General features: G+C 39.3%; 2 protein-coding genes across 2 annotated transcripts; one reads left to right on the top strand and one right to left on the bottom strand.

Annotated features, from left to right (window-relative positions):
* The first annotated feature begins 486 nt into the window (after window positions 1–486).
* Window positions 487–16,362, top strand: ergic3 (ERGIC and golgi 3). The gene is made up of 14 exons (XM_069679016.1): window positions 487–593; window positions 2,272–2,342; window positions 4,173–4,260; window positions 5,399–5,518; window positions 5,760–5,856; window positions 5,952–6,117; window positions 6,633–6,690; window positions 9,328–9,342; window positions 10,159–10,190; window positions 10,440–10,536; window positions 13,808–13,872; window positions 14,162–14,298; window positions 14,661–14,716; window positions 14,822–16,362. Exons 1-14 carry the CDS (start codon window positions 506–508, stop codon window positions 14,899–14,901), a joined length of 1,170 nt encoding a protein of 389 aa, XP_069535117.1. The 5' UTR covers window positions 487–505; the 3' UTR covers window positions 14,902–16,362.
* romo1 (reactive oxygen species modulator 1) lies at window positions 11,034–13,444 on the bottom strand. Its single transcript, XM_069678542.1, has 3 exons — window positions 13,327–13,444; window positions 12,262–12,392; window positions 11,034–11,297 (listed from the first exon to the last, which is right to left on the bottom strand). The coding sequence occupies exons 2-3, from the start codon at window positions 12,390–12,392 to the stop codon at window positions 11,189–11,191; spliced, it is 240 nt and encodes a 79-aa protein (XP_069534643.1). The 5' UTR covers window positions 13,327–13,444; the 3' UTR covers window positions 11,034–11,188.
* Window positions 16,363–17,045: the final 683 nt, after the last annotated feature.

Here is a 17,045-nt window from a genome sequence, read left to right as displayed (position 1 = left end):
CATATACAATTTCTGTGGTGTAAAATAGTTAAATGTATTTCTGTTCTGTCTACTAAAGTGGAGAGTAAAGTAGTAAAGAGTCTCGAAATGCGAAAAAACTGTATCTTACGCCTGGTCCTAACGGAGTAACGCTATAAATTGAGTTTTAGCTACGTCTGTTAAGTTGCCTTGTTTTTTCTTTTTTCCAAACAAATAAATACAAACAAAAATATTAAATAAAAATACGCAATTGAAATGAAAACAAAAATCAATCACATATCAAAAGCCATTCGTGTATCCTGATTTAATAATTATAAAATACGGTCTCGTTTATTTTTCTAAAATTCGTGTCTGTTCCTTTTTTATTTCGTCAAAGAAGGCAGCATCACGCGGCCGACGCTGATTGGCTCAGCCGTGCCTCGTGCCGTGCGTGTCCCGGTAGTGAAAGCGGAGGACTGATGAGTAGCTGGGGTGCAGGAATCTGTCGGTAACATTTGTGCTTAGCGGTGGTTTTCGGGTGTAAAAAATGGACACGTTGAATAAACTGAAACAGTTTGACGCTTATCCCAAAACTCTGGAGGATTTCCGAGTGAAGACGTGGGGAGGAGCGACCGGTGAGAGGCTTTAATTTATCACAGAGCAGCAGCCATTCAGACACACAGGCTGTTAGCTGCTGAGGCTAACAACAAGGCTCACTGAATCATCTGTCCTTTTTTATTATAAAGTACATAAAACACATCAAGATACAGTCTTAACAGGATCTATTAAACACTGAGTAAGCTTGAACAGCATCAGCATATAAACATTTTGCATTTATAATTCAGTAAAACAGCAATATTTCGACAGTACTATGAATTGAAATGAAAATTAAAGCATACATGTATTTTCAAATAATTTATTTGTGATTATATACATTTTTGAACCGCTAAAATGTGAATGACAGCACCAGTGATTTAGCTTGTCTAAACCTGCTTGCTACAAACCACTAACGTTTTTCCTTTAGTAACTTGCCACCCAGGTTACTGTGGTTTACAGTTAGGAAGTGCATATGACTTTTTATTTAATCTCAGGGGGTAAATGTTATAGCAGCACAGATCTATTTGAGTGAAATACATTCAAAATTAAGTATTTAAAAGAAATTAGAGGGGCGTGACTTTATTAAAGCCACCGATTTTGAAATACTGAGTACCTAAGAGGAATTGTGCAAATGAAGTTCAGAAGGGGAACTGTGGCGATGTTTGAACTAGATTTACTTTACGGATTCAGACATAATAAGTTTGCATATAATAATACACTGAAATGTATAAGGTTATGTATTCTGAATGTGCTCTATATGTTGTGTACACACACTATACAGTAAAAATACAATGCTAGTCAGTATGTATAAAATAATTAAAAGATTATAGCATGATATAACATATGATCTGATATTATAAAAGCCACAATATTTACAATACTTTGGCAACATGTGCTTATTTATAATGATCTTATTAATATAAAGCAATGAAAATTACATATATATGTTAATACTACTTTATATTTCTTTCTTTTAAGCAGCCATTTGTTTCCATTCATTTTCTCCGTGGAACAAAAATCAAACACCAGACGGTTGAGGATGTGTGTTGTGTAATTCATTGCATTTAACATGACCTCATGTAGTTGCGTAACCGATTTTAGTTTGAATTTTGACCTTTAATGTGCCTATGCGATTCATCAATTTGTTGTTTATTGTCAGTAGGTTGTTGTTCATCAAAACTACGAAGCTCCAGGTTTTCAAATATCTGGATTTGAAGCTTTTCTTTGTCATATTTGAGAGTAAACTTAAGCACAACAAGGTGCATGTAGAGCTGCTGACACTTGTAACAGACATAAAAATGATCTGATCAAAGCCTTTTTTAACTGTTGATTATGTTTTTGTGTACCGGATCCTTTACTGTTAAAAGCGGAAGCACATTTCCCAATAAACGTCAGGCTTTAAGTGGATAGGAATTTTTTTCCATGAGCCCAAATTAAACACTCTTGAATTACTTAGTGCATAATTTTTTTTTTTTTTCAGTGAGTGTCCAAATGCATCTTAAGCAGTCAATTACATTAACATATTCATGTATAATCAAGTTCCTGTGGTCAAATTGTGTCCTTTAGTAGGTAAAAAAAGTAAACTAATGCATCTCTTGAAAGATATTTTTATTTATATGTTGAAATATGAACATAGAAGACATTTAGAGGGATTCAATATTTAAACTCTTTACAGCAATTGTTCGGATTTCTAACACACTTCCTCTGTGTCTGCAGTGACCATCATCAGTGGCGTCATCATGCTAATCCTGTTTGTCTCGGAGCTGCAGTACTATCTCACTAAAGAGGTGAGTTCGTCCCCGTGACCTCATTATTTGATATCCTCCTCTGCCGGGCTGAATGCACCTGGTGAAATTACATTAAACACAGAGACTGTAATACATGTGTGCTGCAAAGAAGAAGTCCTGCATCTGGATTTGATCAATGACAACTTCCCCCAGCCTCATTTATCGATTAAACAAGTCAGATTGCATACAGGTGACATTTCCGTTGACTGTCTACTCCAGAGTATCTGCAGGTCTTGAAACGTCTACCTTGATAAAAGGCCTCAGAAGGTCTTGAATATCTTTTCTTGCCTGCTGGACACAGTAATAGTTGTTTTATTTTTCTGTTTTGTTGGCTGTCATGAGCATTATATGTCTATGAACTAAAATTGTATTGTTTGTTTAGAGGATTAACTGCAGGAGGCGGTCCAGTCAATTTTAGTAAAAACTCAAAGATGGCAATATATGGTACTTTTGGGAGGATGCTTCCCAATTTAACCAGACGTCCATGGTTGGCTCCCTTAGTCACGGTTGTAACTCTTTATTTTCCTCGCTGACGGTCGCTTTCCTTTTTAGACTTTTTGCCTTCATTTGAGCGTCAAATTTGTTTCTTTTACTTTATATTTTCACATATTTTTGAAGTTGTATCTGTAGTCATCGACCTTTTCTTTGTTTGTTCAGCCATAGTAGATTACTGTTTACTCGCAACACTTGCCTAGACCAGAAAAGCAGCCGCTTAGCTCCGCCTACCCTCTCTGGCAGACCAACCACTGCTGGCTGATGGAAAACGCGTCACTAACTGGGCGCCACTTGTGATTTTTTTTTTTTCTGCAAATGTCCCCACAGACACCCAGTCTGTAATAATACTATATATTGCAAATGCAAAAGCTTTCATCAGTGGGCCATAGGCTCAATCACCATTGTGTTACCTCATTCAGCGATAGATAGTGACTTAGCAGACATTTATTTAAATGAAGATCTTCACTTTAATAACTGTAGGCTTAAACGTGCTAACTTGAATTGAACAGTTTGAACTCTGACAGCAGCATTTTATTGGTTTGACAAAACAATCTTAACTCAAGGTCCACTTACCTGCTTTTTTTCAAGCTGTCAGCCACATCACACGGCCCTCATGAGCAGGATGAGTGGCTCCGTTTTTATGCATTATTCAAACGTTCCATATTTCCGAGCAATTTTAGGGCTTTGAATTAAATTTTAGGCCAACACGAGCGAGACGTCCTTAAAGGTCCCGGAAAAATGAAGATAAGGTTGATGCTGTTTCCAAGACCAATAGAGTTTACTGTTTACAGGCACCAATTAATAAATTATTAACAATGAATATAATGATGATAATATAAAGTAGCCTGGGGTTAACATTAACCAGCTCTCAGCCTTCAGGAAACACTTCCTGTCAGACCAGTATGATGGGTCTTACACAAACATTGACACTGACTCAAAGTCAAGACACATAACTGTAAGAATCTAAACTCCTACATGATTGTGTTGCACATAGTTGTAAATCCTGTTAACTGGTTTTAACAGTTTAAAGTTCCCATTATGAACATGTTCCCACTCAAGTTTTTTGCATCAACAGTTTTAGTTTAATCAGATAATACAGGTAATGACGGTTAGAGTCCCGTCTCAAGAAGATGTTAACACATTCGTTACGAGATAGAGGATTAACGGCAACAATTTAGGAGCAGTTTCTGTTGCCGCAGTGCAAAGAAAAAAACATCACTACAGGGGAAATACGCTGTTTTGTCATATGTTAAACATTTCCAGTAAAATGTTTCATGTGTTTGTGTCAGAACTGTTTGGGTATTAAAATTCATCTGTGCTGTTCGTTCCCCGCAGGTTCACCCTGAGCTGTATGTCGACACGTCGCGAGGAGACAAACTACAAATAAACATCGATGTCATTTTCCCCCACATGCCCTGCGCCTGTAAGTACCACTGCTTTCACCTTGTAGCCTTAGTGGAGACAATCAGGCTCATGAAGCCAACATGCTAGTGTTTGTTTTATTATATTTAGTGAAGGAGGGGAAATGAACATGAATAAGCCACATGAGCGTGGATCTTTTAAATGAGCCATATTTGGGGAAACAGGCTCATCTTCATCTGTAGTCTCTGACACCTACACTTAAGAAAATAACATAACATCCATCCATCCATTATCTGTACCGCTTATCCTGTTCAGGGTCGCTGGAGGCTGGAGCCTATCCCAGCTGTCATTGGGCGAGAGGCGGGGTTACACCTGGACTGATCACCAGTCAATCACAGGGCTGACACACAGAGACAGACACACTCTCATTCACACCTATGGGCATGTCGGAGTACCCGGAGGGAACCCACGCATGCACAGGGAGAACATGCAAACTCCACACAGAAATGCCCACTACATCTGAATTGGGATTCGAACCAGGAACCTTCATGCTGTAAGGCGACAGCGCTAATAATAAAACAAATTAATGCGAATGAGCGCAAAAACTTTATTACAAATATAAAGAATCAGTCATGTCACTATAGAAATAGAACAGGAGTTAGGAGGTCTGTTGTTTCTCACTTCTGTAGGTAAAGGGTTCCAGGTTTGTGCTGCTGGATAGGATAAAGTCTAACAGCCCGAAATAGAGTCAGAATCAGAAATACTTTATTTATCCTTGGAGGGAAATTCGGGAGAGCAACCGTAACAGGCTGCATGCGCACTAAACTAGATCTGACAGAGATCTAAGATCTGATAGATGAGTTTGATTTTGTTTAATGAACTCATTAAAAAAGGGGTCGAATCTTGAAATAAATAAATAAATAAAAACAGATAAAAGTCAGCAAATTTGACCAGGTTTACCCAGTTTAAGAAATCATCATCAAGTTCTTCTACTGATTGTTACTCGATCCTACCTGCCTGTCTGTTAACAGTCGTCTATATGTGACAAAGTCATGGCACTGAGGTGCAACTTTGCATCCTCTACTTAAATTGTATCTATTAGATATATATATATATATCTACGTATATATCTAATCTGCCAAATTGAAATTGATTCTGTTCACAACTTTTTAACTTGTCATTTGTCTGTTTTCGCTCAGATCTCAGTATAGATGCGATGGACGTGGCCGGCGAGCAGCAGCTGGACGTTGAACACAATCTGTACAAACAGCGGCTGGACAAAGACCTCAAATCTGTCACCGACGAGGCAGAGAAACATGGTAAAACTTTACTTTGACATTTGATCTCCTGATACTGGTGAGCAACTTTTGGTGCTCCAAAAAACAAAGCAGGGTACAGGTTCCTGTTGGTGGAGGAAATATGATCCAGAAAGGTTTGAGTGATGAATATATGAGGGTAAAACACGACTCAGCATTGTGCCTCTGTGTCAGGGAATTTTACGCTTCAGGGTCAAACAAAATCACGTTTGTTGAACGATGATGATTTCTTTGTTGTGTGTAGAACTTGGGATGGCAGACGATGGTGAAGTGTTCGACCCCAGCACACTGGACCCAAACAGATGTGAGAGCTGCTACGGAGCCGAGACTGAAGACCTCAAGTAAGAAACACACACACGCACGCACACACTTCCTCTGCTTTTTTACTTTGTTTTATGCATTACATTGTCTTTACTCCGTCCTGCTCTGTGTGCAGATGCTGTAACACCTGTGATGACGTGCGGGAGGCGTACCGGCGGCGAGGCTGGGCGTTCAAGAGCGCCGACACCATCGAGCAGTGTAAGAGGGAGGGCTTCACGCAGAGGATGCAGGAGCAGAAGAACGAAGGATGCCAGGTTTACGGCTTCCTGGAGGTCAACAAGGTACTTTAGTTCCTATCCTGAATGTGCAGAGCGTGAGAGGGGCTTTTAAGAGTGTCCCTAACATATTAAACCAACTGTTAGTGGTTTCTTTGCTATAAACTCTTTTATTAGCTTCTTAAAAGGTCAACTGAAGAAAAACACAGCATGTTTGAACTCATCCTCTGCCTGTTTGTCTCTCCAAATTATGATTTTCCTGTTCTTGGTTTTGAAATTCTTCCCTCAACACATGCTGCAGACATAACCTGGTGTTTCATGCTTTAAATATTGCTATTAAGATGGAGTGTAAGTCCTCTGTGAGGAGAAGAATCCGACATTTTAAGTGTAAAGTGGATATATTTAGAGAAGAAGGCCCTTCTGTGAGATTAAGGAAATGTACTCATAATATGAAATAAATAAAGACATAATCTTGTTCTTTTATGACCTATGCTTAGAAGGCTTATTTAGATGCACAATGGCCTTAATGAGATTCTGATTTGATCACTGTTATTCATCCTGTCCTCCTCTTTGCGTCTCAGGTTGCAGGAAATTTCCACTTCGCTCCAGGAAAGAGTTTCCAGCAGTCTCACGTTCACGGTAAGACCTGCTGTTTATCCACTCTGCTGGCAAACACACACACAGCCATTCAGATGTTTTTCTCTTAGTTTCCCAGAGCCGACATTGACACTTGGTATTTGAAACTTATACAGGATGACAAAAAACCCCTTAAGCTAACATTATTTTAGCACCTGCTTTGACTTTGCACTTCCTTGTTCCTTTATGGCCTTCATTTTGTCTGTGGCCTGAAACATCCTGACAATCTGCCACGGCTCTAATTTGTAAAGTGCCAAATTACCAACATATATTTGTCATGTGATAATATTGTTATTGTTATTGTTTGTTTTCTCTGCCTCTTTATGAGTGCATCTCTTAACACCTACCGCTTTTAAATAAAGGGTGTTCAGAAATGTTTATCTGTTCGGGGTGCTCATCAGTCTCTGTTCATTCGTTATTCCTCACTGTACATCCTCAGCCACAACATCCATTATACCAACCAATCACAGCTCAAGCCTGCACAGAATTATTTTTATTGCATGTCGTAATTATCCAGCAAAAGTTTACCGATATGATTTAAAGTCGAGTCATTTTTGTGCACCATCATTACATTCTTTTAAGAAGGTCCAGTGTCATTATAGTGTGTTAAGGTATTTCTCTGTAGGACAGAGAACTGTAAAGTGCAGCCATGCATTGGTGAAGCTCAGCTCAGTTGTTCTTCTCAGCATGTAAGAAAAAATGCAGCTGTGACCTTTTTTAATTTATTTTGCACACTTTTCTCTTCTATGCTGCACGTTTTACTTGTGCTTCATTTATAATTTAAACAGAAATTGGCTGCAGATGCCTTTAATATTTAGTTTTAAAGGGGTTTCATGTTTTCTGCAGGCATGAAACTTTGCAACAATAAGTAGGATTTAGCCGGTTACCTTTGCGCTAGCATGCTAACCGCCGGTTAGTTTGTCCTACCTTGTTTGAGGCACCTACCTGTCCAACAGAAAGTAGGCCAACTCTGCATCGCTCTTCCGCCATGTTCGCCGGTCTGAATGGGGCCCAGTTGCTAATTTGAACCACTCCCACTCTCACCTTTACGCTGTGATTGGCTCAGGGAACCACAACAGCGCCCCTCCTGAAAATGTCCCGTGCAAAGCAAAACAACAGAACAGATGCAGAGGGAAAGATCTCACGAGGGTCTGCACACACACTCACCAACACACATGTGTAGAGGCCCACAAGTGATGATTTATATTATATTATATAATATTTGTAAAAGTGTTTTAACATTTGTATCTCTAGCTATTTGATTGAGTTGAAACCAAAAACTTTTACATTTAAAGTGTATTGCTCGCTGGAGTCTGTCATCTCGTTTGAATTGGCGCCCAATGAATCTTGGGATACGTTAGGCCACAAGGATGCACCTGATGGATCCTTCATGGCCCAGGAAAAGTTGGACGCATTTGTCTGAAGGAGCCTTCAAAATGTGACAGCCTTTGACGAGCTGTTGTTATGCAATCAGCCTTGAAATACGTCCTCCAAAGGATGCAGCCCCTGAATTGAGACACGGCTATAATTTAGAAGAAGAGACGGTGGTCAGAAGTTGACCATAAATATTGTTTTAACTGCAGACAGCATGCAAAGTGACATATGATTATGCATTCATTTAAGCTTTGAAGTTGCTCTCCATCTTCATTTGTATTCATTTGTATTTCTTTATATTTGTTTCCTCATTTGCCTGCTGTTGCCGACTTTCGCTCTGCATTTATTGTGTCAGTTCTTCTCTTTGGTAATATCCTGACTGTTCTGTCCTGTTTCGCCTGCATGCTAAAAGTTTCCCTCTTCTGCATGTGAAACCAGAGCAGGAAATTCACAGTAGCAGGCCCTCAAATGCACAGCAACAGCCTCTTAAGCAGGAAAACTCGCAAAATATAGACTACATTTAATCTGAACAAAAAAGCGAGTTTTAATGGAGAATGCGAGCAGTTACTAAGATAACTCCTCGGGTGTTTAACTGAAAATACTGGCTTTGGGGCACATCTGTTAGGTTGAACAAAAGGCTGAAGTTTGAGCAGTATTTCCTGGTGTCGCTGCAAGTTTCCCCCTCCTCTATCTGCCTCTGTGATTTGACATAAATTAATGTGCGGACATGAATGTAATTAATTATTTTTAGTGTTATATTTGAACGGTTAGCAGCAGAAACAAGAGACAAGAATCACTTGTGTTAAGGATTTGACTGTAAATGAGGCTGAAATAAATCATCCTCGCGCTCAAAACTCCCTTTAGTCTGGACTGACCTCAAAGTGATGAACATTGTGCCATGTGTTTGGGGCTGCACGACCTCTCTGACAGAAGCTATACAGACTCTTTCAAAGCTCTTCTTTAGGAACAGAGCAAAAAGTTAATCCTCCTCGATGAGATATTCTGCTGTTGTGCTAAATCTCTGGCTTGTAAATCAACCACAGTTGAGCTTTTAATACTTGGCACAGAAGCCATGTGTAAGATCAAAAGCTGTGTCCTCATGCTCCACTGAAATTTGTCAAAATATTAAGCTTTAAAAATATAGATATTCAAAGATCGTTTGTCAGTGTTGTGCAGCCCCTACCGCCCCCCCTCCCATACATGAACATAACCTGGTTTGTTGTCTACCTGCATCATTATGGTGACTCTTCTCTCTTCTTTCTGCAGTGCACGCTGTGGAAAGTAAGTCAATCTTTATTTGCAGTATTTTATAAAGACATTTAAACTTGAACACCGAACAGCAGCTTCCTTCCAGTGCAGTAACCTGTTTAAGGATATGTGAGAAAGTATTGCAAGATAAAGGCCCTAATCTGGAGTGTCTCCGACATGTCGACATACAATGTGATTCTCAACACATACCACACATTTAACCACTTAATGTACCTAAATATTGCTCGGGTATTAGCATAAGATTCAACAGAAATCTGCAAATGACAAAAGATAGCCGTCTGTTCAGTTACAAAGAACTTTTCTCATCCTAATCAGACTGGAAATCTGCTCTGAAAAACTCCCTGATTTTTAGTTGTGTTTTCGCAGTACTCTCTGACATGTCTGGTCAGGTTTGTACAAAATGAAGCTGCAGCCAAACAGATTGTGAAGAAAAATACCTGCTCACATAGTTACACTTAAGAAAGCTGCCTTTGTACTATATAAGAATAAATCTCACGGTATTTTGTGTTCTTAAGAGTTTAAGTTAAAGATATAGCAAACCAAATATTTACCATCATACAAAACAGTTAAAGGAGGTCAAAGGTCAGAGCCATAGCACCCTGCAAAAGTTGTAACACATCTAACTGATGAGACTTGTGTGCTTCAGCTTTACGTTCTGCTGTCTATAAACTAATCAAACTACACAGTTGAATCAATGAAAGTAATCAATCAAAAACTCTTTAACTAACATTTCTGAGGATCATTTTATTCCTTTTCCTTTGCTGAATGTTTATTTAAAGAATCTGTTGTGAACAAGTTAATTAATGCGATGTTTTTTTGTGTTTGCAGTACACGACCTGCAGAGCTTCGGCCTAGACAACGTAAGTAACTCAGCTGATGTTTTCTGTAGTTTGTTTGATAACATTTAAAGTTAGCATTTGTATAATTTTAGAACATTCATGAGCCAAAAAACTTCATATAGCAATATATATTTACTTATTTTATAAATATAAGATGATCTTTCATAAAACTGAACTCAAGATTTTTTATAGAGGAAGTGAACGTTTGTGAACACGGTTTCTGAATAGTTGCTAAAGTTTGACGGTTAATCAGTCTCTTTCATTCTGCAGATAAACATGACCCATTTTATAAAACACCTGTCGTTTGGTCGAGATTACCCCGGCATCGTTAACCCTCTGGACGGGACGGACGTCACAGCGCCACAAGGTCAGTTTGTCTCTTTTAATGATGCTGGTAGAAACAAAATAATGACCAGGAGTAAAACACTTACATGGATACATATTCGCTGCATCCTTCTGACAATTGCTTGTCTCAAGTTTGAAAACCCTGTTTTAAACCAACTTCATTTATGTGTGATGTTGGCCGTCCATGCAACCCCCCCAAAAATCACAACAAACAGGACTTTAACGGTCAACTGCACGGGTTAGAAACAAGGGTGAGCTTTTATCTGGTATTAGAGGGCATAATTACTCAATTATGACTCAACTAGTTTTATACATTTGGACACAACCAAAGTTTTTCCTTTTCAGACCCTCAGAATAGGACAGAAGGCTTTTTTCTATAGCTGCATTTAGTACCAATCTACAACAATCAGAAGATGCGCAGGACGACAGGGTAAAGATGTAGAGTTAACAAACAAGGTGAAATTCTTCGTCACTCTGAGCAGGACGTTTGCAGCATCAGAAAGTGTCCACACACATCCATTCTGTTTGACAAACTGAACTTTTATTGACAAAACTAGACTGCGGGTTGAGAGTGTGACAGCATCGAGCAGACAGAAAGCTGTGATTATTATAGCTGGAAGAGTCCCATAGCTGTACAGATGTGTGGAGGTGAAGGAGGTTGTTCCTCGCCTTCCTCAGCAGCGGATTCCCATACCGATGGCCATGAATGTGCCGAACGTCCCCCCGCTCTGCATCATGGTCTTCCCTACTCCTCCCATCAGCTCCCTGCCGCGCATGCCGATCCTACAGAGAGAAGAGACCATTTTTATTTAGTGTTAGAAGTTTAAAGACTCACATATGACACTTTGATCTGTTAGTCGTCTGAAAGGCAGTCCTTCAATCTATTTAACAAGTTAATAACTGAGTCAGCCACGTGTTAGGTAACCTATCTGATTTGGCAAAACAATAACAGTGCACACTTTAAGGACTCAGTGTGCATTTTATAATTTACTTGAATGAATTTATTCAAAATAAATTTAGTCTGATAATCAAATCTCAAATTTCCTTTGTTTTTCAAATTAGGGAAATAGCAGTTAATGACCACAAGATTTAAGTTGCTGATCAAATGTTTTGTAGTGTGGAAAGTGAGTCTGGTACCAGACTAATATTAGCCTGTGTGGTTAAGACAGAAGCACAATTAATGGAACTTTTACTCTTGGTCATTATATCAGGTATTTTTCTATAGGAGGACACAGTAATCATTTGTAACTATTAAATTTACTTTTTAACATTTGCATGGCATCATTTGGGATTGTTTACAGGCATTAGACCCATAACTCCAAATTATATGCAGCGCACACAGAAACAGACTCCTTGACCATGTCATTCATAAAAACTGTTATATCATAAGAAACAGAATATTATTCCTGAACAAATCAAACCCCTAACCACAACTACTGCTTAAACTATTCATACAGTAAAGGATATGGTAGACAAAGAGAGCCTGGTTTCTAATTTGGCAAAAAAAGGAGAACGATTGAACATTCACCACTTCATAGTGAGCTGACAGTGTGTAAAAATGAGCATACTGAACATGAAAAACGTTAACAAAAAGGGTCAATCAAAGATGGATCACTTATTTTCCACTTGTTTTTCCAGGTGTATACTACACTAAGTAAACTGAATGTTTGGGGCTGACATTTCAATTCCCTCACATTTTGCTCTCTGCTATAAAAGCAGAACAGGTTCACATTAAGTTCAGACTTACCTGAGACACGAGAAAGTGCCAAACATAGCGCCAGCAGCCATTCCTACTGCAAACCCCATCATGAAGCCCATCTTGACCCTGTCAAAACAGCTGGGCTGGGTCTGGCCATACGGACCTACAGCAACCGGCATCTGAGGAGGAAAAAGGGACAGAAGACAGGCTAGCATGAGAGACGGCTCAGCAGACTGTTACTGCTCAGTTTACAGAGTTACATCTAATATTCTAGTAATATTCCAATACAGAAATGAAGTGCACAGAAAAGTAATACGTTGACAGCAGTTTGTCTCAGCAGTTAAACACGGCCATGCCACTCCCTCCGTTAATGCAGTGTATGCAGCAGAATAGTTCTTCATCTAAATCCAACCCAACATACTGTCTACAATATATAGTAATCTCTGTAGTATATGTCTTGCTTTAAGGATACAATATATAAAAAAACGTTTTGATACCAAAAGAAAAAGATTGAAATAGTAAGATGTGTTTACCCCCCAAAGAAATGTATTTTTCTACTATTTATAATATAAATAAAAATTATTTTTAGCATCGTAAATGTCAAACATTTGACCTTTGAATCTTGCTTGCTCTAATGGGTACACAGCTGTCAATCTATGCTAGCTAATGTTGCCTTAATTTGAGACATTTAGCGGTCAAGCAGGGGTTATCTGTAGCGTTAGTAGTATCTGAATAGCGTTACAGAGTAATTATATTGTTCACACAAGTCTGTAACGTTAGGTTAGAAGTGTTATTTAATTAGCTAGCAAGTTAGCTAGGCTAACGTTCAGTTATGTTATCATTAGCACACTGAATAAGCAGCGGCTTGTTTTAACGCTACTTACGTTAGCAGTACTAGTATTTACACAGTAACCATAAAGTACAATAAAGCAAACTTCACTTCTTTAAAATGTACTCCTTATGTATGTAATGTGTTATGTTGTGTTAGCTTAGCATGCTAACGATCAGGCTAACGTCACCTGTGGCCTTGACAGATAAACACGTTAACTTTAAACCGACGATTTGCGTCTTTAATCAACAAATTCCAGAAAATTCTTCTGAAGTCGACCTTACCTTGATCTGTGTGTTTTAATTAATTTGGTTTCCTGGTTCCTGACTGGAGGATTATCGTATTTTTGAGCACAGCAGCGTTTAAATATCTATTTGGCAGACCTCCATAACCGGATATAGGAAGAAGGAAAAGACAGACGAGTCAAATAAAGAAGAGACATAACCCGGAAGTGGAAATGAACAGCGCCCACCCGTGGTTAATTTAATTACTGTTGTCTTACTCTGTTTGATTTCCTCCTTTAATACACTGATATAAATCCACATATTTTAAATAATCTTACTTAATCCCTCTTATATTCTCACCTGACTTGTGTTTGTTCTGTAATGATTATAACCTTCTATTACTCTTTTTGTTTTTTGATTTACTGGTTTCTCATCTTGACCTACCTTTTGCTGATCAGATGATTATGGTTGTAAATCTAATAGGTGTCTTTCTCTGCATTTATGTTATTGTTTATCAAGGATTTATTTTCTCTCCCCACAGCATCAATGATGTACCAGTACTTTGTGAAAATTGTTCCAACTATCTACATGAAAAGTGATGGAGAGGTAAGTCCATTTGTTCAGTCTTATTTCTCTTTTATTCCAAAACTCTTGCATTTAATTGTTGATGTTTTATTTGCATGAAAAGACACTGATTATATAATATATATTATGAATATCAAACTTTTGAACTTGTTTACCATAGAGCAAACACTCGTATATCTGTTTGTCTTTCTGTGTTTCCTTTAAAGTCTCCACATAGTTTAATCTAATCTAATCTGTAATTGAAAGCTACCCGGCATTTAACCAGCAGTCTCTCAGCCTCAATGACTGTTTTGTCATTTTGTTTCTGCAGGTTGTAAGAACAAACCAGTTCTCAGTCACTCGGCATGAGAAAGTAGCCAATGGGCTAATAGGGGACCAGGGGCTGCCGGGTGTGTTTGTTTTATACGAGCTGTCACCCATGATGGTTAAATTCACAGAGAAACACAGGTAGGAGACAATGAAGGCACTCACATGATTAAAAGCTGACAGTTGCGGCACGATTATCGCCACTTCATTTAAACTGGACTGATGATGTTGAAACTGTTCTGGCTCATAACAGCACACACTTCCTGCCTCATTTTAAACATGTGTACAGATGGCTCCGTAGATTTGCTTTTTTTTTTTGTCTTGCCACATGTTTAGCTGAAACTGTATCTTCATCCGGGGTTGTTCAGCTCAGTTATGAAGAAAACACAAAGTAAAAAAGCAGAGGAAGTGTTTGTTTGTGTTGGTGTCTTACTTGAGAACTTCAGTCTCTACTCTGTAGCAGCTCTCACATCCTCTTTCTTTTTCTGTGTCTTTCTTTTCAGATCGTTCACACACTTCTTGACAGGAGTTTGTGCCATTATTGGAGGAGTATTCACAGGTCAGTCCCTCTATGAGACCATGTTCTTTGACACTGTGTGGTTCCTAAAAATAGAAGACACATTTAAAAGATTTCTTCTTCTTCTTCTCTTGTTATTTCCTGCAGTTGCCGGTCTGATTGACTCGCTCATCTACCACTCAGCTCGGGTCATCCAGAAGAAGATAGAGCTGGGAAAGGCGTCCTAACAGCGCCCCCTGCTGGCTTCCGAGGTGCAACACAGACAAAGACACGGACACAGAGACAGTCAGAGGAGGCACAGAGGGAGAAGTTTCAAACGGAAGAGAGCAGTTTGTATTTTTCTCACTCGATCTGACGGAAAGGAAACAGAGAGGTTTCACATCCGCCATTTTTAAATCCCTCTGTCTCTTTTTTTGTTGTGTATAAGCACTGCAAGGGGAACTTATGGGCCTTTTTGTTTTTGCTCTCTGCTGTTAAATTCGATGCCAACAGGACAGACGCAGAATCAGACATCAACATGAGACAATTTGAGATTGAGCTCGAGCAGAGAAGATTCATCGATTCAGACCCAGCCTCAAAGCTTCTTCATGGAAAAACACAACTACGCTCCCTCGCCGCTGTTTTCGTCCTGCTTCAGCAACGGTCAGTTCGCTACTCTGAGTGATCTGTCGGGCGAGGATGAGACGGCATGAAGGAATACATCAGCTAAATTAGAGCTTGGAGATAACTGAATAAATGACAAAATGATGTGTTTTAAGAAGCCAAATTCCTTCTGTGTTTAAGTGGCAGTTGCAGCTAAAACGTGCATTTCTTTTGTCGACTCTGCCTCTCTTCCTCCGTTTCCATCCTCATGTGCAGTTTTTAGTCATTTAAAGCAAATCAAGAGTTCCTTTTTCCTTCTGCAAACCTAAACGATCAGTTTCCACCTTTGATTTTAACTGACGCCCCCTGAAAATGTCTGCAAATTTGGGTCATCGAAAGTTAACTTTACAGTTGACAAAGACCTTTTTTCCTTAATGTGATCATGAAGCGATTTGAACACGAGCTCTTTATAGATTGTAACTTGTTTTTTGTTATGAATTCAGGAGTGTAAATACTGTACAGACACATTGCTTCAGAGGAACATTAGGAAACAATGTCTGTCTGTAAATAAACAAAGAGATTATTTTAAGTAGGGTAAAGGGCTTCTTCTGTTCTGCTTTTCTTTCTTTCCTTCGCTGGGATAACAGAACTCACTCTGCCCTGTCGGACTGCGGTTAAACCATCTGCTAATGTTTTGTATTTTTATTATCTGGTTTGCGGGAATCTTTAAAAGGATCGAAACACGACCATTTGCTTCAGACGATCCTCCTCGTGTGGCCCTGAAAGTGTTATCATCTTAAAGTAAATGAGAGGGAGGCAGCAGGAAGCTCCAGACCACAAGAAGACGGCGTGTAAATGTGGCTCTGACTCTGGATTTATTCCTGACTCATGAGTCGAGTCACCATATGAGACCCAGATGTGTCTTTACGGTTTGATCTGCACCACGGTGTTTATTTTAAACCATCCTGAGTGTCAGACGGACAGAAACAGACTCAGTGGGGCGGCGGTGTCGGTTAGAAGGAAGCGCACACTGGTGGTTTTGCATTTTTCGTTTTATTAACTACAAATCGGGCTCAGTTTATATTATAATGACCAACTTTTAATGTCAACATTTACAGGGTGTAACGTGCTTCAGATTGGTAGTTAACTTCAATCGAGTATTTCTTTATCAACATGATTCATTGGAATCTGTGAGTGGTTAAGATAACATCCATCTCACAATAACTACTCCAACAGTCAAGCTTTATGGGTTTTTCTCAATGACTGTATATAAAGATGGACGACGTGTCTCCATTAGCTCTCATTGTACAAAATTGAAGCCTAACCCCCCCCCCAGAGCGGGCGCTGCCATCTCGCTTATTTGTATTCAGAGTGTGTGCAGTAGAGATCGGCTGGTGGAGCTGCAGTATTGACGTCCCATCTCTTCCTCTACCCAAAACACACACTGACCTTGCGGCCTTGACGTGTTGGAGCCCTCAGGTGGGCTCAGTCTGCAGCAGAACAGCTTCTTGTGTTGGTCTGAAGCAGATATTCACGCTTATGGAAAGTTCACTGACTGTAGTGTTAGTGTAATTTACTTCTCCTCTCGCCGTTCCTCCTCTACTCTGCTACTCGGGAACAGAACGCTGCAGGAGCACGATTTGTCAAAACAGCTGTCAATCATGAGGTCACACCCCCTTTTTATAGCATTAAATAACTAATGAGAAGTAAACTTGTCAGAAAAACACTTGGACATGAATCAGCATGATACGAACTAACTATAATGACAGAAACCATGTTCAGAAAAATG

Source organism: Semicossyphus pulcher, unplaced genomic scaffold (assembly GCF_022749685.1).
Source record: "Semicossyphus pulcher isolate SPU_LCO1_2020_fin unplaced genomic scaffold, fSemPul1.0.p SCAF_3, whole genome shotgun sequence".
Taxonomy (NCBI): Eukaryota; Metazoa; Chordata; class Actinopteri; order Labriformes; family Labridae; genus Semicossyphus; species Semicossyphus pulcher.
Note: the sequence above shows the minus strand (reverse complement) of the source record. Positions and strands in the feature narration are given on the sequence as shown.